This window comes from Artibeus jamaicensis, unplaced genomic scaffold (genome assembly GCF_021234435.1).
Source record: "Artibeus jamaicensis isolate MK-2021 breed Jamaican fruit bat unplaced genomic scaffold, CSHL_Jam_final scaffold_1964, whole genome shotgun sequence".
Taxonomy (NCBI): domain Eukaryota; kingdom Metazoa; phylum Chordata; class Mammalia; order Chiroptera; family Phyllostomidae; genus Artibeus; species Artibeus jamaicensis.
The window spans coordinates 41,438,281-41,464,617 of NW_026522030.1; the positions used below are offsets into that span (position 1 = coordinate 41,438,281).

Below are 26,337 nucleotides of genomic sequence, written 5' to 3' on the forward strand. Positions count from 1 at the left end.
ATAGAAGCATGTGGCTGGATGTAAGTGCAGGAGGGGAGATTCAGAGCTCCTTCAACGACCAGATCCAGGGGGTATAGATTAGGCTATGCAAGTGTCAAAGGAGTACCCCCTTGGCCTCTTTCTGCTTAATAAGTTTTGAATAAAAATTCACCTACTCAATTTGCAAATGATACAAAATGGTAGGACTCATTAATATGACACACAACAGAAATTTTACAAATAAATGAAATAATCCATTGGCTCTAGTAAGGATCTAAAAACAGCATGATAAATGCATGGGTGGAATAAACACAAAAACTTGAACGAAAGCTGACAAAAATCACTTGTACACTAATCTAACTTAAAGCTAGATCATAGAAAGATACACATTTTTATCTTTAATTGACTAAACAGTCAAGTAAAATGGCCCCTAGACTTAATTTAAACTTTATTTACATTATTATAAGTATATACTCAAAACTTCAGCAGTCACTGTCACTCTGCACCCAGCACTTATCAGAACACGTATGTTGTCCTATATTTAGTTTTAGTGAAATATTTCGAAGTAGATTTTGAAAGGTAGTATTTACCAGACTGTAACATGTACATACTCTTTGATCCAGTATTTCTACTTCCACATTTCTAGACATCTCATTTAGAAATATTCCTGTCACTGTGCAAGCTACATGTTCAAGGATGTTTAGTGCAGACATTTTTTGCAACAGCAAAAAAAAAAAAAGCAACCTAGATCAGGAAGTCCTAAAAATATCATGGTATATCCATTCACTAGATGATTATGCATCTACTAAAACAACAAAATAAATCTGTCTGTATAGATTCAGGACTTGCTACTAAGTGAAAACTTCAGCTTCAGACCCCCATAAAACAACAACAAGCCTACAACAATGTTATTTGTTGGCAAATGCACAGAAAACCACCTGAGAGAACATGGACAAGGGGCCACCTCTGGGGAGTGGGGTGAAGGATGAGAGTATAGGTGGACTCTAGATACTTTCGTAGTTTTGATTTACATAGGAGCATGTAAGGTTTTTGTAATTAAAGAAATAAAGACTCCAAAAAAAAGGAAGTGTTGATTTGTGAGGTGGTGAGCTTTCTGTCACTGGAGTGTGCATGGCCAAGGAAGCACAGGGCCAAGGAAGAGTGGGAGGTAGAGAAAGTTGAAATGAGATGAAAGGAAGAAAGTTGAATGAGATGACCTCTGAGTACCCTTACTATCCTAAGTCCTTGACCCACTGTGCTATCCCTCCCTCCTCTAATGTACCCAGGAAAAGCTCCAACGAGGCAAAAGAAAATAGAGCATTTTAAATATGAGATCAATCAAAGTAATTGGCTGCAGAGACATCATGAAATCCATTAGCAGAGGGAGGCAGCCAGTCCTGCCTGACACACACCATACACCGCCCCTGCAACGCAGATTGATTTCATTGGACCAAATTTCGGGGTGAGTGGCTGGACAGCTGTAAGGCCAGGAAGCTGACGGGGGATATAAAGTGCCTGGTAATTCAAGCCTTTGGCAAGAGCTCCCATGAGCTGATGGATTTCCTTCTTTCCTCCTCGATCAGGTGGACAACACTGTCCTTGAGTTACCTGAAACTCCTCTTCCTTGACACACTCAGTGCTAAGGTGACACCTGTCCTGCCAGCTCTGAGGCCGAGGGTACCTGAGCAAGCTCAGCCAGGCCTTTGGAAAGTGTGCTGTCTGTCTCCTGGGGCTGGGGCCTCAGGGGCCTGCCAGCTTCCTCCTGCCCCAACACAGCAGTGCGAGAAAAGCAGAGGCGGGGTCGTGGCTGGACTCTCCTGCTTACCGTTTATTGGCCACAAACAGCACTTTCCCTGAGAGGGTTTCGCCTTCCTTGGCAAAGAGAGGAGTCTGAAGAAGGCACCGCACCTGGTACCAGTGGGTCAGAGGCTCAGTGGGCGCTGTTGACAGCCAAACCGTGACCCTGCAGGGCAAGAAAAAGAGTTGAGATCCAATTACGTGCCAGACCTGTGCTAATGTTGTGGACTGGAAACTTAGGTTGATAAATAATTTTCATTGGTTTTGACTCATGGAACCCTTTTAAAATAATGACAGTTCAATTTATTGAGCAGTTATTAAGTGCTGGGTACTGTACCAAGAACTTTATGTATATTAGATCATTAAATCTACATACAACCCTACGGAGTAAGCCCAGAGAGGTTAAAGGACTTGCCAGCGTCACACAGAGGGCAACTGGAGAGCCAGGCTCCCCACCCACTGGCTTGGTCACGCTGTCAACCTGTCTTTCTGAATCAAAGTTCGTGAGAAGCCCAGTGACAGAGTTAAGGTGGGATTGATTTGTTTGAGAAGTTTGAAGTCTGGCCTCCGATTGTCTCAGGCCAACTTGTTTGGGGGTCCTGATGAAGCTTCCAGAAGCAAGAAAAACTACCGGGGCCCACAGCCTCCACTCTCCTGCCAGCTCAGATGCTCTGCGCATGTCTGTGCACGCAGGCATGTTTAGATGGAGGTTCTTCATTTCAGGGGAGAAGTGAGAACATCTTACTGTGCTTGAACACTGAGCTCACCTGCCCCGCAGTGAGGCAGTGGTTGTCGGCTTCAGGGAGAAATGTGTACAGTAAGCCTGAAGATTTGGGGGGAAATCTTTATATAGTTTACTAAGTAATGGAAACCACTTTTACATCAAAATATATTCATCTACATTATGGAGTACAATGCAAATTTTCTGCAGCTTTTTAAGAAAACACATTTAGCTTCAAAGAAAGTTCTCACTGGAAGCAGGCCACTTGACACTTATCTCTTTGACCTTTTGCAGGAACAAATTCATTTCTTCGGGATATACTAGGGGAAAGCCTGAGGGGAAAAACATATGTATTCTTTGCACAAACATGCTTATGTGGTGTACGAATGACTTGCATATCATTTTCTTTCTCTCTGTCAGCCCAGACAAGGCTTCCAGGGACCCCCGCTTCCCCCGAGCCTCCGCAACACTGAGCTCAATTACCAGCCTGTGGGCACTTCTTTCTCAGCAGGTGCAGAGACAAGCCTGGATGTCTGTATAAAAGGTGGAGGAGAGCGTAGTGCAAAATTTTCCCTTCGCCTGGTCATGTGACTCAGAGCAAACCTCTTTGCTAAGCCGGGAAGAAAGCAGGGAGGTCAGGAGAGCAAAGATTTGGGGACATGGGAATGGCAAAGCCTTTACAAGGAACCCCAAACCTTACCAGTCAACTTGTAGGTAGTCTTTCTCTTCTTTGAAAGCCCTGCAACTTTCAAATGTTTGCAAGAGGGAAAAGGAATGCAGGAATGGACAAGTTACCTAATGTTGCAATTAGCATTCGTACACCAGCCTGCCTGATCACGAAAAAAGGATTCCAGGCTGTGAAACTGAAGGCTGTGGATGGGCGAAAGTATGACCCCAGGTATTAACCCAGGCACCAGAGGTTCTATAGGCAGGTGTGATGGGTGTCAAGGCAGGGGTTGCCCCTCCCCATCAATTCTGGAAAATAGCCAGAGGGTTGAAAAAGCACAGACCCTCTCTCACTCCTTTATTTTAGCCAGAGTTGGTATGACACCATGAAAAACAGTGGCATTGTCATGTCACCATGAAATCTAAAAGCCACGTTAATATCAGTGCTTATTTTCTTGAAAGGCATAGAAACCAGTATTATTACTGTTGAAATTAAATTTTAAAAACATTAAAGTTATCATTACAACAGCAGAGGACAGCATGGGACAAAGAAGGTGCAGGAGGGGGTGATACATACACAGATCCGACAAAGGCCACGTCAAACCAGAACGCCAGGCCGTGGATGAGGCCCGACTGTGTCATCTGAAACACAAAGGGGATTTCTACTCTGCAAAGAAACAAAAAAGAAAGAAGGAAGATTTTCTTGTTGACACACATCCTAGATATGCTTGTGAGATGAGTGGGAACATTCACAGAATACTTTCTTTTCCTCTTAAGTGCTTTTGCTTTGGCAGCAAGATTCTCTCAGTGTGATTAATGCTTGGACGATGCTGCACATTTGAGATCGTTGCTTTTTGACAAAATTCTGCAAGCAACACATCACTGTGCTGCAATGACCCAGAACACCACTGGCCGAGCGGAGCATCGGGAGCCGGGCCTGACTACTGGAGAGGGGGACAATCCAGGACACAGGTGACAACCATCCTTCAGGAGGCCAAAACATGGGCTGTGGCAGCTCCCCTATGCAGCTCTTCAAATGGAAAGGCTGTTCAGGCCTCCAGAAAATGAAGTGGATCACAGGGGGGAAACATCCAGCTCAGAAGGCCATTGCCATCGTTCATTTATTTTTTCAGGGAGGCAATTTAACTTCCCAGCAGGCTACAGCAAGATTCATGCAGAAGTGGCCCTGGTTTATGCCAAATGTAGAATTAATGGGAATAGAAAGAATATTGGAAAAGATACAACAAAATCTAGATGCTGGATCTGCTTTAGCTGTGGAACCTTGTGAAAGCCACTTAAATTCTTGGAGCCTCAGTGTTTTCATTTGCTGAAGGGTGACAGAATATCTCGCTTACTCTCCTCACAAAGTCCTTGTGAATGTCAAGTGAGAAAAAAGATGTACACGAGTGCTGTAAAGTGTTTTGCAAACTTTAAAATGTTTTGCAATTAAAAGGTGATATTATGGGCCCATTGCTGGGCTGTATCACTCACTCCAAGGAAACTTATTTTACTGAGTGCTCTAGAAATTTTCAAAGGAAGTTGTACATTATCTGCATTTATGCTGTCCCCAAAGGACTAACTTCTTCTACTCTGCACCAGTCAGCACATTTCTAGAGGTTTCCATTGTACTTGTCACATTGAATTTATTGATATTGCATTTAATTACTACCTCCCATTTTTGTCATTCCTCTACATGAATGATGAGCTCCTCAAGAGCAGACTTTAAAAAATTACCTTTTGTATCTGTGCGTTCATCAGCACAGCAGCAGGTATGTGATAGGATCTCAATACACATTTGTTGAATCGGTGCATAAAGGAATAGATGACATGTCTGGAAAACCAACACAGAGTTTTCAAAAAAGTCCTTGGGACACGGAGTAGCCCAGAGCAGTAAACAAAGCCCACTGAAGCCCACTTTTGTCTGGACCTGTGGGATTTATTATAGTTATTCCTGCACACTAGTTCTCTTGCTCCAAGCACACAGTAGGGTTGCATTTATCTACTCACTTGACTTCAGGTATGGCCATGTGATTTACTTTGACCAATTAAATGTGAACAGAAGTGAGATGTGTTGTTTCCAGGCACAAACTTTCATTTCCAGGACATACTTTGCCACACTCCTTCCTTTTCCTCAGTAACTGGCATCATTGCAAACACAGGGTGGCACCAGCTCGGCCGATAGGGTGGGGGATGCTGGCAGAGCTCAAGCTGGTGCACGATGGGTAAACAATGTAGGGGAGAAAGACACCTAAGCTATTACAAGCCACTAAAGGATTTTTTTGTTACTGCAGCATGTTCTGGCCCATCCCAACTGACCTCCCTTTGTCTCGTGTGATTTCAAGATAGATGATGCTTTGAGTCAGCCAGCTGTGTTTTATAAAATCTGACCCTGCTTCCTCATTAGTCTAAACAAATTGTTACCTGGATGAGTCTTAAATTTCTTACCCAGAAGAAAAGATAAGAATATCAATCTACTCAGGAAGAAAAGGACAAAACACTAGGGAGAGATTGCTTAAAGAGGATTCACATCACCATCTGAGAAATGAGTTTTCAGGGCACAGCCTCTTTAAGTGGAAGGAAAGAGGGCAAAAACTAACATTTATTGAGCAAAATGAGCCAGTGCCCAGAAAAGATTTAGCACAGTACCTAGCATGTCATAGGCACTCAACCAACTGCAGCTCTTCTTGTTGCTATCACAGGCTGGGCCCCGAGTGAGTGCTTAAAGAGCCCAGACTCTGGAGCTTTCTGAACAGTTCCAATCCTAGCTCTAATGACACATTAATTCTGTGGCCTTACACAGTTTATTGTTCCACTCTGCCTCATATCTGTCCTTGGTAAAATGGACATAACAATAGTGCCATTTGCATAGGATTGCTGTGGAAATTAAGTGAGTCATATATTGAGGGCTCAGAACAGTGTCTAGTTGCATAAGTACAAGCCATAACTGTTTAATTTTTCTCATTCAATTCTTAGAACAATCCTATGAAGGCAGCATCATTATCCTTATTTTGCAATAACTGAAACTAGTGCTAATGTACCATTACTGTGTGTGACTCACACCTTAAGTCTCTTGCCTGTGTGAGCAGCAAATCTCTGCACTACAGTGTTGGGGATGGGAGAGGCAGGGAGATTTAAAAATCTGGAGCAACAGTGAGTGGTACAAACCTGTGGAGATCGGCCTCTTCTGCATCCATAAAATTTACTGTGTACTTGACTGATCGAGCCATCAAAATCCTAAGGTCAAAAGTGTCCTTGGGGAAAAAAAACAAAGATATTATCTTTCTGTCAGAACAGACTGAACTCAAGCAAGACTGTGGTCTGGATTTCTCTCTAAAATTTTAAGTCAGTAAGAGTATGAATGTAGGAGGTATGAGCTCAATGAGAATAATATTAATAATGCAAGTTAACATTTACTTAGTGTTTAATGTAAGTAAATAGTTTGTGGTTCACTAGGTTATATCAATCTTCACAGGTTCTCTGGAGCAGGCATTTGGTGGTTTTTGACCATCCAGAATTCACCTCTTCTCCATATTCCAAGAAGTTCTATAGGAACTAAGTTTTTATCTGGACAATCAAGTCCAGATAAACTGGACAATCAAGTTTTTATCTAAACTCATTCTGGGGCTTTTGCCCAAGTTATCAGAAAAAGGCAGGCTCTTCCTTAGAGATGTAAAAACCTAAGCCTGGAGTTTCTGCAGCCTTCCTACTGCCCTGAGAGGGGATCTTCCCTAGGAACAGACTCCAATCAGAGGAAATGGAGATAAGTGATGAGGATAGAAAAATCAGATTCCAGTGACACCATCTGAACTTCTACAGCAGGTCCCTGAAGTGCTATTTCTAAGCTTTGCATTCCTGAGGGCCAGTAATTCCATTTTAGCTTAAACCATTAGAGTTGGCTTTCCTTCCACTTACAACTGAGTTTCAGATGATCCAAACTTAAAGTTGTCCTAGGTTACACAGCTAGATGGGGCCACAACTGAAACCCTAATCTGGTCAACAGCAAAGCTTTTGTTCTAAGCTATTTATTTACAATGCTTCCTCTTCAATTACACCTTGGACCACTAGAATCAATGAAAGGATGTAAAGTATTAAACAAGTATGAGGGCTGAGTGTGTGCAGGGGGTGGGTGGGGCTGAGCAGGAGGAGAATTAGAAGTTACTTATTAGAAGGCAGTCCTCAAACCTCCTCGCTTTCAACAGTATCAGTCTGAGACTTTTAGACTTGAAAACACAGAGCTCTCTTCTGCGATGGCTTAGCACAGAGCCCAGGAGCACAGTGTATTCCATACTCATGAGTGAGTGAGTAAATCAACAGGTAAACACATGGGGAGAAAGCCTGCAGAGGACGCACTTACCACTATTGGCTGTCTGAAGTATTCATCCACTGCAGCACCCCGGAGGCTGGACAGGTTGACCCCATAGAAGCACTGCTGGTTCCTGAAATAGGCAGCATAAAGAGTCACCATGCATCTCGTCCCTTGCCCGAGCTCCCAAGCCCAGCACAGAGGTGATGTGCAAAGCTCTCCACAGGTCCTCTCAGTTAGCCCTGGGACAAGTACAAGACCATGTGAAGGTCTTCCTATTGACTGGATTCCAACTGGTCAGTGGGAAGTGGCAGAGAAGAAAATGCTTTAGAAAAATCTGCAGACCTGTATTTGACCTGTAGTGGGAGAAGAGAGCAGGGAAGAGGTAGCTGAGGTAAAGGACATTACTTTTGGGGAAACCACTGAGAAAGATATTTGGGGGTAGGAAGGCCTTTGGGCTCCTACCCTTGACTTCATGTCCCAAGGTGGCTGCTGGATCTGTGACATGTTGTCCAAGTCCCAAAACACAAGTCTTGGGCCCTCTTGTGATCCTAACCCAGAGCATACTTTTAGATCTCCAAAGCCTCCAGACACTCCTGTTGTTTCAGAGAATAGATTTCCCTTCTCTGTTCTTCTGCAGCCACTGGTCTGCATCTGCATGATGGCATTTGCTGTCATGGCAGACACTGGCAGTCACGAGTGAGGGATGGCTATGTCTGGTGGTGAACTGCAGCTGGATTGTCACAGCCCATTGTGCACATTTCTTCTCAGTTCTGTGGTGACAGCTGGCTCATAGAAACCAGCAAGGGCTAAAAATCCTGCCTCCTGCCTTCAGTGAGCCAGCTGTAAAGCATTCACCAGCACACCCCTGGTACGGGAGCACAGCAGGCACTCTTTGTCACGTTGCCGAATGGTCTTGGCTCTTTAGGGAAGAGATCGAGCACCTAGATTAAGACTAGCTTTGTCCAAACTCTGATGCTGAGTAGCTGTGTGCCTTGGGCAAGGCACGTGGACTCTGTCTTAGTTTCCTTATTTCTAAAATGCAAATAATGAAATGCTCACTTTGTCGGGTCTCTGGAAGGGTTAAATGAGTTACTACGAGTAAAGCACTGTGAGCAGTGCTTGGCATTTTGTTACTGCTGTGTACATGTTGACTATCATTCTCTGAACTTCACTTCGGATCAGAACTGGGCACCAGGGCCATGGCTCCCAACCTGACTGTACCACAGGATTACTTGGAGGAGCTTGTTAAAAATTCAAATTCCCAGGCCCAACTTCAGAAGGGCTTGGGGCCTCACCAGTAAAGATTGAAGGCCTTTACCCTAAGATTGAAAAGATGTGCATCTAAGGGTTTGTATTATATAGTCTGTGAGTCAGATGGGAATTTAATTCATCAGTCTCCATCCTCCCCTAATCCCATGCCCACGAACACGAAGAAAAGAGACAAAAACAAACAAAACACAAATTAACATTACAAAATTGTGGTTAGATTTTTATATAAGTACCAGCCAAAGTAAGGCTTTAAATCAGGAGGCACAGTCTCAGATACCCCACAAGAGTCAGGGAAGCATAATAATGTGAAGTTGACAGTCAGTCCTCAACCTCCAAGTGAAATGCAAGCCCCACTGGGCCACTCACAGAACCTGAAGGGCTTGTCCTATTTCTCACCTCTGAGCCTTTGCTTGTTTCCCCTTCTACCTAGAATGCCCCTTTCCTTTTCTTACCATGTTAATTCCTATGCAATCTTTATGAATCAGGTCAAATATTTCCACTTAAAATGTAAACCCCTGTGTTAAAATATTCAAGTGTTACCCAATTAAAAGCAGTAGTAGTTTTTTTTTTATTGCTGTTCAATTACAGTTGTCCCAATTTTCTCCCCATTACTTTCCCCTGCCCTGCCCACCCGTCCATTCCCACAGTCAACCCCAACTCCATTGTCCTTGTCCATGGGTCCTTTAAACATGTTCCTTGACTAGACTCTTCCCCTTCTTTCTCCTGTTATCCTTCTCCCCCCTCCCCTCTGCTCACTGTCAGTTTGTCCCTTATTTCACATTTCTGGTTCTATTTTGCTCACTTGTTCGTTTTGTTCATTGGGTCCTACTTATAGGTGAGATCATATGGTATCTGTCTTTTTCCACCTTGCTTATTTCACTTAGCATAATACTTTCCAGTTCCTTCCATGCTGTCACAAAGGGTGGAAGTGCTTTCTTTCTGCTGCATAATATTCCATTGTGTAAATGTACCACAGTTTTTTAATCTACCTATTTACTGATGGGCATTTAGGTTGCTTCCAGCATTTGGCTGTCTTAAATAATGTTGCTATGAACAGTGATGAATCACACTTGATTGTGGTGTATGATCTTTTTAATGTATTGCTGGATTAGGTTTGCCAATATTTTATTGAGGATTTTAGCATCTAAAATTCTGGCCAATATTCATCACCAATATTGGCCTGTGGTTTTCTTTCTTTGTTTTGTTTTTACCTGTTTTTGGAATTAAGATAATCCTGGCCTCTTAAAAAGAGTTTGAGAGTCTTTCCTTCTCTTGAATTTTCTGGAAGAGTTTGAGAAGGATAGGAGTTAGCTTTCCCCTAAATGTTTGGTAAATTCACCTGTGAAGCCATCTGGTCCAGGGCTTTTGTGCACTGGGAGTTTTTATTACTGCTTCAATTTCACTACCTGTTACTAATCTATTCGGGCTTTCTGCTTCTTCTTGAATCAATTTTGGAAGATTATTTGTTCATAGAAACTTTTCCAGTTTACCCAGGTTGTCAAATTTCTTGATATATAGTTGTTTATAGCACTTTCTGACATTCTGTTGTATTTCTGTGGTATTGCTTGTAATTTCTCCTCTTCCATTTCTGATTTTATTTATTTGGGTCCTCTTTCATTTTTTACTGATGAGTCTCTGGTTAAAGTCTTGTCAATTTTGTCTTTTAAAAGAAGCAGCTCCCTGGATTTATTGATCCTTTGAATTGTTTTTTTTAGTCTCTGTATAATTTAAATCTGCTCTGATCTTGGTTATTTGCTCCCACTTGCTCTGGGCTTTGTTGTTGTTCATCTAGTTCTTGTAAATGTAGGGTTATGTTGCTTATTAGAATTTTTTTTTTTAGATAGGCCTATAAACTTTCCTCTAAGGACTGCCTTTGCTGCTATGTGTTCATTTTCATGTTTCCAGAAACTTTTTGATTTCTTCTTTGATCTCATTGTTGACCCATCCATTGTTTAACAGTATGTTATTCAGTGTCCATGAATTTGAATGTTTTCCAGTTTTTTCCTTGAGACTGGTTTCTAGTTTCAGGCCATTGAGAACCAAGCAAATGCTTCATACAGTTTCAGTTTTCTTGAATTTGTTGAGGCTTTTTTTGTGTCCTACCATGTGGTCTATCTTTGAAAATGTTCCATGTGCATTTGAAAAAAATGTATATTTTGCCTCTTTGAGATGAAAAATTATGTATATATCAATTAAGTCCATTTGATCTAGAGATTTGTTCAGTGCCACATATTCTTGTTGATTCCTTGTTTGGAAGATCTATCCAGCTGACAAGGGGTCTTAAAATCCCCTACTATAAATGTGTTGCTAGCAGTCTATATCTTTCTTGAAGTCTCCAGACTTTCCTCACATATTTGAGTGCTCCTATGTTATGTGCATATATGTTTACAACGGTTTTGTCTTCTTGATGGATTCTTCTTTTAGTATTATGAAGTGTCCTTCTCTGTCTCTCTTTATAAACTGTGTTTTGAACTCTATTTTGTCTGATTGTATTGGTACCCTGGCCTTTTATGTCCATTTGCTTGGAATTTTTTTCCCATCCCTTTCACTTTCAGTGGTGTAGATCTTTTGTTCTGAGGTGGGTCTCTGGTAGACAGCAAATATGCAGGTTATGCTTTCTTTTCCATTCTTATCTTTTGATTGGAGCATTTAATCCAATTACATTTAAGGTTATTATTGATAGGTACTTATTCATTGCCATTTTTCCCTTTGTCCTCTGTTCCTCTCTTTTTTCTTCATTTTCTTAAAGCAGTCCCTTTAATATGTCTTACAATGCTGGTTTGGTGGAGATGTATTCTTTCAGCCTCTTTTGTCTGGTAAACTCTTTATTTAGTCCTCCATTTTATGTAATTTTTAAAAGATTTTATTTATTTATTTATTTTTAGAGAGAGGGGAAGGGAAGGAGAAGGAAAGGGAGAGATACTCAATGTGTGGTAACCTCTCACAAACCTCCTACTGGGGACCTGGCCTGAAACCCAGGCATGTACCCTGGATAGGGAATTGAACTGGCAACCCTTTGGTTCACAGGCCTGTGCTCAAACCACTGAGCTACACCAGCCAGGCTTTATCCCCCATTTTAAATGAGAGCTTTGTTGGGTGTGGTAGTCTTGGTTTCAGGCCTTTGCTTTTCATTACTTGAAATATTTCTTGCCATTTCCTTCTGCCTTAGTGTTTTTGTTGAGAAGTCAGCAAATAACCTTATCAGAGCTCCCTTATATGTTACCATCTATTATATGTTACTATCTATTTCTCCCTTACTGCCTTTAAGATTCTGTCTTTGTCTTTGAATTTTATCATTTTAATTATGATGTGTCTTGGAGTAGGCCTCTTTGGGTTCATCTTGATTGAGACCATCTGTGCTTCCTGGACTCGATGACTTTTTCTCTCATCAATTTAAGGAGGCTTTCTGTCATTACTTTTCAAACAGGTTTTCTATTCCTTGTTCCTCTTCTTCTTCTGGTATCCCTATTATATGTATATTATTATGTTTCATGTTGTCCTTCAGTTCCTTTAAACCCTCTTTATTCTTTTTGAGTCTTTTTTTCATTTTGTTGCTCTGTCTGGGAATTTTTTTCTACCTTGCTCTTCAGGTCACTGATTCGATCTTCTGCTTTATCTAACCCGTTTTTAATTCCTTCTACTGTGTTCCTCATTTTAGATATTGTACTTTTCATTTCTTCCTCTTTTTAATAGTTTCTATGTCCTTTTTCATCCTGGTATAGTTTGCAGTAAGTTCCTTGTAGCTTTCTTGGAGTTTTTTTATAGTTCTCACTGAGCTCCTTGAACATTTTTATAACCATTATTTTGAAATCTATGCCTAATAGTCTGGTTGCCTCAATTTTGTTTAGCAGTCTTTCTCAGGATTTCTCCTTTCTTTTCCATTGGGAGTTGTTTGTTTCCCCATTTTCAGTGATTCTTTTTGTTTGTTTCTGTGCAATAGTTTGATTTGCTTTGACTCTTTGTCTTCTGTGGCAGGGGACCTGTGGGACTCAGTGGTGCAGTCTCCTTGATCTCCTGAGCTTAATGCTCTTGAGCTTCCCTTTACACAGTTTATGTGGGCTCTCTGGTTGTAATTGGGTTTTGGTTGCTGGGTCATTCTTTGGTGGGTCCTTCCCCCCACCTGGCTGACTTAGAGTCACTTCACCCACCATGTCTTGTATACTGTTGTGCAGGTGCTGCCAGAACAGAACCAAACAGCCCAGGAAACAAACCCACACCTGCAAAATAGCCCCCACCCACAACCACAGTATCAAGAGCCAATATTAGTAAAGCTGTAAAAAGATTAAGACTATTATAAGAAAGGAAAAATGAATATGAGGTTATTAACTTCAAGAAAAGTGATTTTGCAAGGGTAGAGAGAGGAGCAATAATAAGAGTAGGGAATAGAAATAAGGTGAAGAGAGGAAGAAAATAAGATTTATAATTTACATTGTAAATTAAAAAGGCAGGAGGGAAGGTGGAATGTAGTAAGAGAAGGGAAGTGTACAGTATTAGATTTAAACTGAAATTTAAAATACACACACACATACACACACACACACACACACACACATATATATATATATATATATATATATATATATATATATATATGTATATGGTGAGAGAAAAAAACCACCATCACCAACAAGAATATATATATAAATAACAGAAACCAAATTGGAGAAAACGATCCACCACAGCAATAGCAACAACAGATGAGCTAAGATTTATATAGGTGGAATGGGAATAAAAGAGATGTCTAAAGGAAAGCAAAGTTATTTTGAAAGGATAGAGGGAGAAGGAATACTGAGTGAGGAACTAAAATCAGGCTGAGGCAGTGAAAAATTAATATTTAAAGTGAAAAATAAGAAAGGGCAGAAGGAATACAAAATGGACTAGGAGAGGGAAACAGTAAAATTAGAGATTTGAAATACAAAAATAGTGACTATCTAGAAATAAAATTGAAGAAATATAACAACCACCACCTTATCCACAACCAACGACCAAAGATTGCTAATGGTGGAGACAATATATTTTAAGATTGGGAAAAAGAATTGAGATTACTAACAACAATTACAAATGGTTCTGAGAGGGTGAAGGGGGGACTAATAGTATGAGTGCAGAACAGAAACAAGTTGTAGCAAGAGAGAAAAACAGAATTTATGACCAAACTAAGAAGAGGAAGGAAGAAGGTAAAATGGAGGAGAAAGAGCAAAATATGAGACTTGAAATATACTGTAATATAAAACCTGGTGACATACTAGGCTCCAACCTGAAGGATATGATATGAAATGAATGTTAAGAAGCTATGCAGGAGAGAAGATAGCACCTTGTTGCACCTGTTTCTATTCTCTCTGCTCTTCTGGGTTTTATAGATCAGGGCCAGAGGAACTGTGTAGCATGTAGTGTCTGGTAGAGCTTTTTCTTCTTTCCCCTGTGGAAATGTACACAGCAGGATACTCCTGAGGCTGGACTTGCTGACCTGCACAGCCTGTAATCCGGTGGGGTTGGGCTTACCTATCTGTGAGGGGAGCTGGCTGGTCTCAGCAAATCTGAGGCATTCAGCTCCCGAGTTCCAGTCCCAAGCCTGCCATTCTCTCATAGCAGGTTCAGGCCCAAATTCTCCACTCTGGACAGCCTTCTCCTCATGAGCTGTGCTGGGTCGGCCCTACTGTTCCTTCAGTGTACTCCATCTGTTTGAGTTTTTGGTTAGCAAAGCTGCTATGCCAGCACACAGGTGTATGAGCCCGGGTCCCTGCCAAGTCTGGGTCACACCTCGGCTCCCCTGTCAAAAGTTTCTGTGTGGTCTCCATGCTGTAGCACCACTCCCTGGGGAGCATGTTCTCCATGCACTCCCCATCCCCCCAAATCACACAGCCTCTCATGGTCAGGGCTGGCCACCGCCTTTCAGAGTCTCAGACAGTTTTAGATAGTTTCTCTCTGGAACTTTCCCAGATGGCATTGGGAAAATCCCCGCAGCTATAGTATTACACAGAGCAGAGGTGGCATGGTAACCCCACTACCTCCAGAGCTTGTCAGCCCCAGGTAGGCCTGCTCCCTCAGGGCTGTTTCTGAGGCCCACACCTCCCAGGCCCTCTCTCTCCCTTCTGGTAGCTCGGAGCTACTGAGCTGGTCTGCCACCACCTGGACTCTGTGAAACCCGGAGTGCTGGGCTGGGCTAGGCATTCCCATCCGCATACGAGCTTACTCACAGATGCTCTCATTCACTCCCTACTCTGTGTTTTGACTGCTAGTCCTGTCGGTGTCTGGGAACAAGTGGACAAAGCTGCCAGCTACTCTGTCACCAGTATGGATCTCAGAAGTATTTTCTTTCTCATCAGTGTCTATTTAGCACTTAGAATGGGGACATATATGTTGTTATGACTGAAAATATCTATCTATCTATCTATCTATCTATCTATCTATCCATCCATCCATCCATCCATCATCTTTAATGAATGAATTCAGAAATCGGTGTCCTTTATGGCCCTATATGTGGGCACAGGTGCCAATAAGAATAATGGAGAAATGGAAAATTATTCACCCAAGTTTCTTCAGATTCATTACTTGTTTCTTAATGTTTTCCTTCCACCAGGGGCTAGAGCCAGGCTGGCCCACAGGTAAGGCTGAAGAACAGTGCTGCATATCATTATATAAACACACACTGAAAACAAGTTCTGATAATCTTAGACAATGCTTGGAAACAGAACACTACAATTAAACAATCTTTTCAGTATTTTGAAGGCGATGGACATGTTCTTAGGGGAAATAAGTTATTACCACAAAATTTTTATTGGAGGGAAAGAGGAGAGGGATGGAGAGAGAGGGAAATGGGGAAGAGAGGAGTGAGAAGAGGAGAGATAAAAGAGAAAGAGGGGAAGGTCAGACAGAGACAGAGGAAGATAGATAAGACAATTCCCCAGAGAGTCCAGAAGGAAGGACACAACCTTGTCTTTCCTTTAGAATCCCCTGCAAAGGTTTTTTGCAAGTGCTGGTGCCTGGACCACATCCTATCCACCCCTTGTCCCCCACCAAGTGGTGAATTAATTGATCTGGGGGTACAGTCCTGGTTGCTTGTTTCTTTGCCAAGTTCAACAGGTGATTCTAACGTGCAATCAGGTTGAATACTACTAACTTAGCTGTTCTAGAATCCTGGCCAAGTAGGTGAAAGAGAAAACCCAAGAGCAAAGACAGCCCTCCGCCTGGCTATGGCTGAGGTTGAGAATGGCTTTCTATCCTTTGCATACAACCGCAGCTCTCAGGGCAGGGCCAGGCTGTGCCATTTGCTTTCTGTGTTCAGTGCCGATTAAAACCCAGGAGCTATGACCAGTGTGGTGCAAATGGGCACCATTCCTTGGGCAGACGGAGAGTTGTGGGCACAGAGCCCACTGCCTGGGTTTTAAAAACTTCCTGGCTGGACCATTTTTCTAGTTCTTAGAAATCTCGAATCTTCTTCTGAAATTCATCATAAAATAATTAAAGCAGACGGGAGCTGGCATCTCTCTGGGTCTCCTAAGATGCGCTGGGGGAGGGGGGTGGATTAGGAAATGAATCTGTTGACTTGCAAGCTGGGGATCAGTTCCACTGTTTTCATTGTCTGTGGGTTTTATTTTCTGAGTTAACTTATGACTCCTTTATGAGTGCATACGGCAGAATCGATGTGGGTTTTTTTGTTCTGACTTCCACACTGCAAGTGCACTCCCCCTCCCTTCCCCTCCTTCTTCTCCACAATACATGCAACATCTGGAAATACAAGTCCTACAAATACAGTCTGGAAGAAAACCATGGTACTACTGGCTATGCCTAAACATACCCAGAGTGCAGAAAAAGAGGCAATCCACTTCCGTGACCGTAACTTCTGCACATTCTCCACATACAGCCTCACGTGGGGAAGCATCCAGGAGAACCCCCCCAGTCTCTTTTGTTTTTGTCGTCTCTCCTCTAGCTCACCTTGGTCTTTTGTTCCCCGTCCCCCCACACACATCTCCTCTCCCCACCAGTGTCCCAAGTCTGTCTTAGGTGGAGGGTGGTAGAGCCTCAGGTTCTCTTGCAGAAGCTAGCACTGCTCTTCCAGATGCAACAGAAGAGAGCTTCTCTACACACACGCTTGTTTCTTTTGCTGATATGAACACACTCTCTCACAGTATAACTCAGACATTTTACTTTAATAAAAATCTTTGCTTCTTCATTCTAACAAAAAAAATTCACTCATCCCTTATTTACTTCATCCCTTTTAAAGGAAGGAAGTTATAAGCTTCCTTCTGTGAAGTTATAAGAGGGAAGTTATAAGCTTTCTTCCTTTAAAAAGACCAAAAAAAGAAAGAAAAGGAAGGGAGGAAATAAGAGGGAGGGAAACCCTATGCTTCTGTTTGACAATTAAACAACTTTTGGGCACCTACATGTAACTACGCTCCACCAAAATCAACAAGCAAGGGTATGCCAAACTGAGGAGAGATGCATGTTACCTAAGAGCTAGAAACCAAAAACAAGGGTCCAAGAATTGTCGACTAAGTCAAACATGAGGGTGACTTAGAATACAGCGTAAGAGGGTGGTTGGAATGGCCTTGTGGGAGTTCCTGATAGAAGGATATATGTCTAGGAACAAGTTGCATCTTTATTCAATTTTTTACATAGGACTTAAGGCTTGATTGTTTCTGAAACTTTTCTGCATCGACAGAATGCAGATATATCACTGTGTAAAGTGGTATTTATAAAGATGCCTAGCTCATTATGCAGCTTATATTTTACATGTGCTATATTTGTATACATTTTGTATTTGTAAAAATATGTTTTTTAGTATAAAGGAGAGGAGGAAATGAATGCACAGGCTTAAAAGAAACCAAACTTCAGCCTGTGCCTCTTTTGTAAGAAGTGAGAGAAAGCCTGTGATTCTGCAAAGGAATCTGTGGAGTATTTCCTAGGTAAGCCAACGTGAGTCTAGACATTCCTTGCACAGGAACTGGACCTATGGAAGCCTGTACCAAAAGGGAGAGTGAAACAGTCAAGACAACTGAAGTGGATGTCTTTTGTTTGCTCTACCAGCAAATAGTTGCTCTTCTTCTGGCAATGGCACCAGATCTTCTGGGAGGTACCTCTTCCCCACTCTTAGTTCTTCTGGTTTGGCTGGTCTCAATGCTGCCCTTAGCTCTGAAGATTGGCATGTGGCTCAGTTGCAGCCAATCAGAGCATCTTTTCTCTCTGGCCTTGGCAGTGGACCCAGAGTTAAACATCTGACTCAGTGAAAGTCAAGTCTAAGTCATTTGTTCATACTGTTACAAAGGAGAAGTAGACATGGAGCTATGAGTCTGTAAATCTGGATTTGCTGGAAAACACGTTTGCTGCCGTAAGGAAAATGTCTATCTGAGAATGAAGCCCAGCTGACAGAGAAATCAGAGGGACTGGGAGAGGGGGAGAGGGAGACCAACCTGACCCAATGAGAGGACCTGTGCCCTGAGTCCATTTGTATCTGAGAAGGTAAATCTGCTCTTCGGCTTTTCAGATACATTAGTCAGAAATATTTTTTCTCTTAAGCTATTTTTCATTGGGTTTTTGGTTTCTTAAAACCCAAAGTGAAAATAGTTAATACAAGTCTGCCGGTATATGTTATGAACATAATTCTAATGAATAGGTTTACCTAATTCAGTAGACTCCTAATTCTGTGAGTACTGAACTAGATTGTCTTAGCAACTGGAACCAGGCCGGGGCATGGTCAGACGGACGTCTGCGGGGCATGGCAGTCCTGTCTGGAAGTGTGCATCTCTGATTCCAGAGGGTCCAGAAACTGAAATACTCCAACCCTGACTACACAGGGCTGGATGTGCATGGGCCGGTGGCAGAATATCATGGAAGACCTATGAATTTGGTGGGGGTTACAAAAAAAGAAGATGAATATAGAAATTGAGGCTTGATGTATAAACAAAAGCCAGATGAATTCAAGAGTTGCAGATACAAACAGAGAGGCAAAGGAAATCAAGAAAAAATACTGGGTAGTTCAAAGAAAATTAGGGTTTCAGGAATCACTGACATATAATGAAACAAGGACAGTGGCCTATGAAAGTCCAAACATTTCCTGATGATTAGTGACACTGAGCATTTTTCATATGTCTACTGGCCATCTGTATGTACTCTTTGGAGAAGTGTCTATTCGGGTCCTTTGCTCATTTTGTAATTGGGACTGTTTGCTTTTTTTGTTTGTTGTGTTTTATAAGTTCTTTATAAATTTTGGATGTTAACCCCTTATAAGAGGTATCAGCAAATATGTTCTCCCATTCAGTGGGTTCTCTTTTCACTTTGTTGATGGTTTCCTTTGCTGTGAAAACCCTTTTAGTTTGATGTAGTCCCATTTGTTTATTTTCTTTTGTTTCCCTTGCCTAAGGGAAACAAAATATATCAGAAACAATATACCAGAAAAAATATTGCTATAGGGTGTGAACACAGGAAACAGCGTACAGATGATGTGATGAAGAGTTGTGCACCCGAAACCTGTGTGGTTTTGTGAACCAGTGTCTCCCCAATAAATTAAAAAAAGAAAAGAAATATGTCAACATAACAGTTGTTAAGGCTGTGATAATATAATGCACCAGTAAGGTATACACAAAGGATGTCAATAAATATCTTTAAAGAATGTGAAAAAAAAGAGAATGCCAACATGATTGTGTTGGTCATGATGGTATTTTTGCAACAGTTCTTTCTCTGTGATACCTGGTGCCTATCCTTATCTTCTGACAAAAATACGGCTGTACCACATGGTCACTTGAAAGGTTCTTATTTGGTCCACATGGTATTTCTATCAACCAGTGATTCTCTGGGCCAAATACGTTTTCAGGAAAGGCCAAAAGGCCTAAAACTCTACCTACACCAAAAGAATCTTTAGTAGAAATTCCAGTCTGGGGGAAGAATCAGCCTAGGAACAAGCTGTCCATTATTTTCACAGCAGAATTTAGCAGCTTATCCACTCCGTTGAATGGATTTCCTTGAAAATAATGTGTTTCTCAGCAGGACTATGGTCACCAAGGCATCTGGCAGATTGAGAGTGGAACAACTGCTGCAGCCTTCCACCACTGCCGTCGCCCGTATCACTCAGTTGGATCTGCCCTTGTTGTGCATGATGGATGCGTACCATCCACTCACAATTCTCTTATAAGGGAGCTGATTTCTTTTCCTTGTGTTCCTTAAGGGGCATATGGCCTTTTAACTGTCCGGTCCACTCAGTCTTACCTGTCTCTGGAATCCTCAGCTATATGTCCTGCCTCGGCTGTGTTGAGGTGTGCACTCATCTGGCCACACATGAGCACAACCCAACACTGCTTCCCCTCAGACCTGCACCATGTGTCTCGCCCCTCCTTCCCCAGGGCGTCCCTGTTTGGGTCAGGAGATGCCTCGACACCCATCTGGTGCCTACACATGCTCAACCCAGAAGTGTGAACAGCTGACCAGTGGAAAGAGAAGAGCCAGTGGATACAATCGCTTCTCTCCCTCCCTCTGTATAAACTGACCTCAGATGTGATTCAACTGACCTCTTGAAGATGGTCCTAAAAATTTAAGGCAATTTCTTGGTGTTTGACACCACATGGTGGTCAGCTGAGTAATGTATTTTGTATTTGCTCTCTCCTTGCCTGTCTCACTCTGGTTTCTCTCATTCTTGTTTCACTGGGATTGCAGTGGAGTGGTAGCTTATAAACTTTGTCTAAGACCCTGATTCCTGGGGACCCCAAGCAAAGACAATTACTATGAGGTGTGGCACTAGAATGTAGACCCTCAGGATGGAATTACTCACCAGTTGGATGACAACAGAACCCTCACTGCTAGTGGGGAGTGATAACCCAAGCTTGGCATGTGGTCTCCTCACAGTTGCTAATGGTCCCCACCGGTGGTTAATTAGGAGGCAGTGAAAGTAGAAGGTAAAGCATTGGGCTATACGATAACTGTGTGCTTGAAGTTTTGGACTTGGAGAGGATAATAATTACATGGATTCAGGAGTAGGCAAGTCTTGGTTAACAGGGCTGGAAGTGTTGCAAAAACAAAGTTACATTCTCAGGCCAGCCAACTCCCAACTTAAGACGCACTGTGAAATCCAAACAGCTTCCTTAGCAGAATTTAAGGGAATTCCTATCTCCAGGCCTGCTGAGCTGAAGATCAGGTACAGAATTTGACAGTTGCTGAAACTAGAATTGTGCCACTTCCCCATCCCAAAATGAGATAATAAAAGAGTAATTGTGGAAAAGCCATGAAGGCGATTGGATGTGCAACCTTAGCAGGTCTCCGTATCATAGTTGGGGCCCTGAGGGAAGGAGTAGGGCTCTGAGACCTGGGGCTGAGACAGGGGAGGGGCCAAGGCAGAGAACCCTGAGGACACATCCCCAACTCCCTTGACTCCTTCAGGCCAGTAGGAGCAGAATCCCTGACCTGTCAGCAGCAGAGGATGGTTTCCCTTTGCCCGAAGACTGCACAACTCCTTCTGAAGTTTGTGCCTTGCAAGATAATTTCGTTCCCCTCAGGATCTGCCTCACTACTGACCGTGGCCTCCAGGCTAATGGTCCCTCACTGTTGTCAGGCTTATAACTCCAGCACAGCCTGAGCAGTAGTTCCTATTCCAAGAGAAGATAACTTACACACCTGAGAAACTGCAGAAGCTGGCTCATATTTCCCACTGAGAACCAGGAAAACATATATGGGAATGGACTAAGGCAGAGTGTAAGTCAGGTTAGGCACATGGGGCACTCACAGGGCTCAATGTTCTCTAGCAAAACACCTGCCCTAACGGTCTGCCAGGAAGCCGCTTTGAAGAGTGGTCATCACTACAGCCTGTCCCTGAGATGCAGACTCCAGAATGTCTGCAGCGCAGCACTGAGGAAAGGATCGGGAGGCTTGGAGAGGTGAAAACAGGGAGGAATTTACTCTACAACACTCAAAAACATCCCATCTGACTATGTTCTCAGGCAAAGCCCAGGAAACCCTCCTTTGATAAAGGTAGCCAGGAACACACCAGTGAGAGAGCAGTGGCATTTTTGAGATGCTTGGGGTGGTTGTCCTCAGGAGACCAATAATAGGTGGTGTCGCCATTAAGTTGTGCTCCCAGTGAGCACTATTTGAATGGAATTTCAGAATGTCAGAAGCCATAAAGCAGGAATGAACTGTCATAGGCAAGCATGTCACGATTACTGTGTTGGACAGCAAGGCTGGAGTGGCAATCAGGCACCTTGACCCACAGGGATGGGCGCTGGTTGCTAATATCGAGTTGGCCAAAAAGTTTGCTTAGTTTTTTTCTGTAGGATGGCTCTCGCAGTGCCTAGTTGTCTTTAACTTCATTTGAAACAATTTTGTTAGTTTGTATATTGTGACAGCTGTCATATCAGCCTTCGTTTTAAAAAGTCTTCTCAAAATTGGTGAATTTTTGTGCGGCCATTTTAATACTGAATATGGAAGAAAATACACAACATTTCCAGCATACCGTGCCTTATTATTTTTAAAAAAAGGTGAAACTACAACTGAAACACAAAAAAGATTTGTGGAGTGTATGGAGAAAGTGCTGTGACTGATCAAACATGTCAAAAGTGGTTTGTGAAGTTTCCTGGTACTATTGACATTTTGACCAAATAATCCTTTGCCGTGGGGCTGTCTTGTGCATTGGAAGATGTCTAGCAGCCCCCCGGCCTCTACCCACTAGAAGCCAATAGCAGGAGAGAGCCGACATACTCAAAATATCCAAATCAATAAAGTTTTTGGTGAAAATGAAAAATATGTCTTTTAAGGTGAAGAAAATGTACAGTCTGTAAGATAGTACTCAATTTGTACAACAACAACAACAAACAACAACCTTCCAGCTGGCGAACAGGCTGATAATCAGCTGTCACAGCGGAAAGAGTGGGTCCCTCACCCAATGTGCAGATCTCATCTCCAGATCTGGCTTCTGGCTCCAGAGACCACTGGTCCAGGGGTGGAGCCGAGGCCCCATCCCTGGCAGGACCCTGCTGCACCAGCACCAGCACCTGTGGCCGATACGCCCCAATCCTTTTCCACGGGGACCTGGGTTTCTGTGACAAAGCAACTACGCTGAAGAAAGGAGAGTATCTCACTTTTTAAAACGTTAGATAAAAAGGGGGAACTGATGCTGATACTGGGGAATGTAGGGTGCCTCTGGCTAGTGAGGGCTGGTGGAGGACAGGCAGCAAATGAACGTTTGGAATGCCCACCATGTGGTTATCGCAGAAGCCCCTGGCTGTACAGGTGGGGTAGATACCTGCCGCATCTGGCAGAACCTGCACACTGCCCTGAGGCTGAGACTCCCCACCAGCAGGTAGGTAATGCTGTTACCTTTAATTTATAAATAAGGAAACCGTGTCTCAGAGATATTGAATTGAATTGAATTGGCTAAGGGTTTATAGTTAGTAACTGACAGAACCAGAAATTAAACACAGTTCAGTCTGGCTCCAGTCTGATTGTTTGCCCAAGCTTTTATGTTCTCTAACTGTAATAAATGTAATAAATATTCTCAAACTACTTGAGAATATTTGGTTATTCCTCTTAATTGATCCTATGAATATATATTCTTTCATATGAGAATCCATTTAAAATTTTATTTAAAGGCTTTGCTTAAAACCCCTGAACCAATTATTTTCAATAATGCCAGTAGTACTGATCACATAAAGAAGTTTTACAGCTCAGAATGGTAATTCTTTGTGACTGAGCCTGACTCTCAGGAGATACTTTTCAGAATCTTAATTAATAAGGGCCAGGAAATCTTAATCAGGTAAGAAAATTATTTTTGTAAGTGGCTACTACTAGCATCAGAATGTAGTAATCTTCTCCACTAAGAGAGAACCCCATCATTGGTTGTTTAGAGAGGATAAAGTTATATGCTTACCACACACTTAAAATAAAATGAACTTTAAAGTTAAATGTAAATTTTAAAATGTTAAATGGAAAAAGTGAAACATGAAAGAAGCAGAAGGAACTTAATACCAGACTCAGAGTACGGAAGCCCTTTCCCAAATAAAGGGGTAAAAAAGAGAGTATAGAAGAAAATATAGGGAGATCTAGATACATAGAAAACTGTCACTTCTTTTGTGGCAAAAACCATTACAAAGAATATTACAAGGCAAATTCAAAGTTTTCAAGAAAATACAAGTCTTAATATCCTGAATATATATAGAATTCTTATAAATCAATATATTTACCTTCTAGTTAACAATAATGTATTGAACAACTGCTATTAGCTGTGTTAGATAGTGGGGGCAGAGCAGTAAACTAAACAGCCACTTTTTGGGAACATGTCATCTCTTGGGGGACACAGAAAATAAATAAAATAAGTAAAAACATATAACATGTAAGATTATAACAAGTGCTATAGAGGGGAATGAAGTGAGAAGTGGGATGAGAGTTTGCAGGAGGGAAGAGATGACAATTTTTAATTGCTAGACAGTCTCCCTGGGAAGATGAGATGTGCACTAAGACCTGAAGGAGGAGAGAGCAGCCACATGGCCGTCGGGCCCGGGGAGTGGCACTGAGGTGGGAGCAGACCAGGCCTGTTCAAGAGGAGGCAAGGAGACCAGCCACCCAGGCCAAGTGGAGAGCAAGTAGCAGGAGATGATGTCAGAGGGGTCACTGGGGGACTAGACCACGCAGAGCCTTAGCATCCATTCTGAGAACTTCGGCTTTCACTATGCATATACAGTAATGGGAAGTCGCTGGAGGGTTTTGAGCTGAAGAAGAATATGGCCTGAACTATGTATCATTAAGATCATTTCAGTTGTATGAAAAGAAGAAATGAGCTGGGAGACTACTGCAAGACTGTCGCAGAAGCAGTGTTTTTAGTTTTGCTTGTTTTATTTTGCAGGGGTGGGCAGGGGGTGGTGATGAAGATCAGCAGATTGCCTTTGGACATGTTAAATTTAAAATATCCGACAGACATCCAAGCAGACTTGTTAACAGCCAGATGGACATCTACAGTGCATGTTTCCAGGGAGAGATCTGGGCTGGAGTTCTAACTCTGGGAGTTGTCAGCCTAGAGACAATATTGACAGCCAGGAGACTGAATGAGATCAGTCAGGAAGTGAGTGTAGACAGAAAGAGGAAGCCATCAGAGAACTAACATGGAGTCAGTCCAATGTTAGAGATCTGGACCGTGGGGGGAGGAGACTCAGAAGGTGGGGCCAGGATGGAAGAAGGACAACCAGGTTTAGGCTCCAGGAGAGAAGAGCCAATGGTGTCCAGTGTTGATGGTAGGAAAGGCAGGTGAGGACTGAAAATTGATTACACCCGAATATCTGAGGATCTTATTTATGTAGCCTGTTAATTGTTCTTCAGTCTCTCAGCTCACTCCCTCAGAATATACCCAAACTCATTTCTTTTCTTTTTTTTTTATCCCCCTCCTTCCTCTCAGCCAGCATTTCTACTTCTTTGCTTCTTCTAACAGAAATCGTGCAAGCTTTCACCACCTGTTCCCTGGATCAATGCAACAAAAGGTCCACATGCTAGGAGTCTAATGCAAAAGCTGCTCTAGAGAGGCGAGCAAATTAGGAAGAAAGCAAAGGCTGTCAATTTTGATAACGATATGTTTTTTAAAATATTTTTGTGTTTATTGACTAAAAATAAAATAATTCAAATGCACCAGCTATCAAAGAAGTGCAGATTAAAAATAAACTGGCCACCATTTTTCTGCAAATCAAACTGGCATTTAAAAAAAATAAAACATATCCCGTATGGGCAAGACTCAGCAGACATTCTCATATACCACTGGTAGAAGTGTTAATTGGTAAAACTTTTCCACAGGGCAATTTGGCAATATATAAGAACAATTTTTTAAAGTTCCTTCTTCACACCTTTTGGTCCAGTGATTCTGCGTCTAGCAATTTATTGTAAGGAAATAATCAGAATGCACACAAAGATTTCCATAATGAGAAACTTACTTTATAGCATTGTTTCTTACAAAATTTAGGATATAGAGTTCTATAAAGTTCTATATTCTTGTAGAATGTAGAAACAATACCTTAGTGTTGTTTCTTATAGAATTTATGGGATTAAAATAGTAATTAAGTAATTTAATATCCAATACTGGAGCTTGAGTCAGTAAATTATGAGAGAGGCATAAAATATGCTCCTCGACAAAAGAATATCTAAAAGATATGAGAAAGTGTCAACAAGGTATTGTCAAAATAAGAAAAAAAAAGAAAAGCTCTAAAATGGTATTTATGGTATGATTCTAATTTTTGTATGGTATGATCCTAATGTATGGTATTAAAAAAACAGAAAAATTCAAAAGATATCAGTTAAAATTTTAATAGTAATTATTTCTGTACTTGCTTGAGATTACTGAAATTTTACTCATTCAACAAATGAACATTTATTGAAAGCTGACCATGTGGGAGGCCCTGTTCTGGGTCTGAGGAGGCAGTGAAAACTGATAGAATTCTGGCCCTTGTAGCTGCTGACATTCCATCAGGAGGGATACAAAAAGAAACAATGATAAATAAAGAAATTACATATCTCTTAGGAGGTGATAAGTGCTAGAGGGGAAAAAAACAGAAAATGTGAGATTGGAAGTGGGATGGTTGGCATTTTGAATCAGGTGGTCAGGGTAAGTGTTATTAAGAAGGTGGCATTTAACAAAGACTTTATG

The 26,337-nt window shown here is 42.0% G+C and overlaps 1 protein-coding gene across 3 annotated transcripts in view; it reads right to left on the reverse strand.

Moving 5' to 3' along the window:
* LOC119051777 (histone-arginine methyltransferase CARM1-like) overlaps positions 1-26,337 on the reverse strand; it is a 231,637-nt gene that overhangs the window by 13,274 nt on the left and 192,026 nt on the right. For 2 of the 3 annotated variants that reach the window (XM_037148732.2, XM_037148733.2), the window contains exons 8-11: positions 7,518-7,599; positions 6,329-6,414; positions 3,741-3,830; positions 1,805-1,942 (exon numbers count right to left, since the gene is read on the reverse strand). In XM_037148732.2, coding sequence (XP_037004627.2) covers positions 1,805-1,942; positions 3,741-3,830; positions 6,329-6,414; positions 7,518-7,599 — 396 coding nt within the window. Of the gene's footprint in view, positions 1-1,804; positions 1,943-3,740; positions 3,831-6,328; positions 6,415-7,517; positions 7,600-26,337 lie in introns of those variants that run through there. The other variant, XM_037148734.2, reaches the window with a different exon arrangement.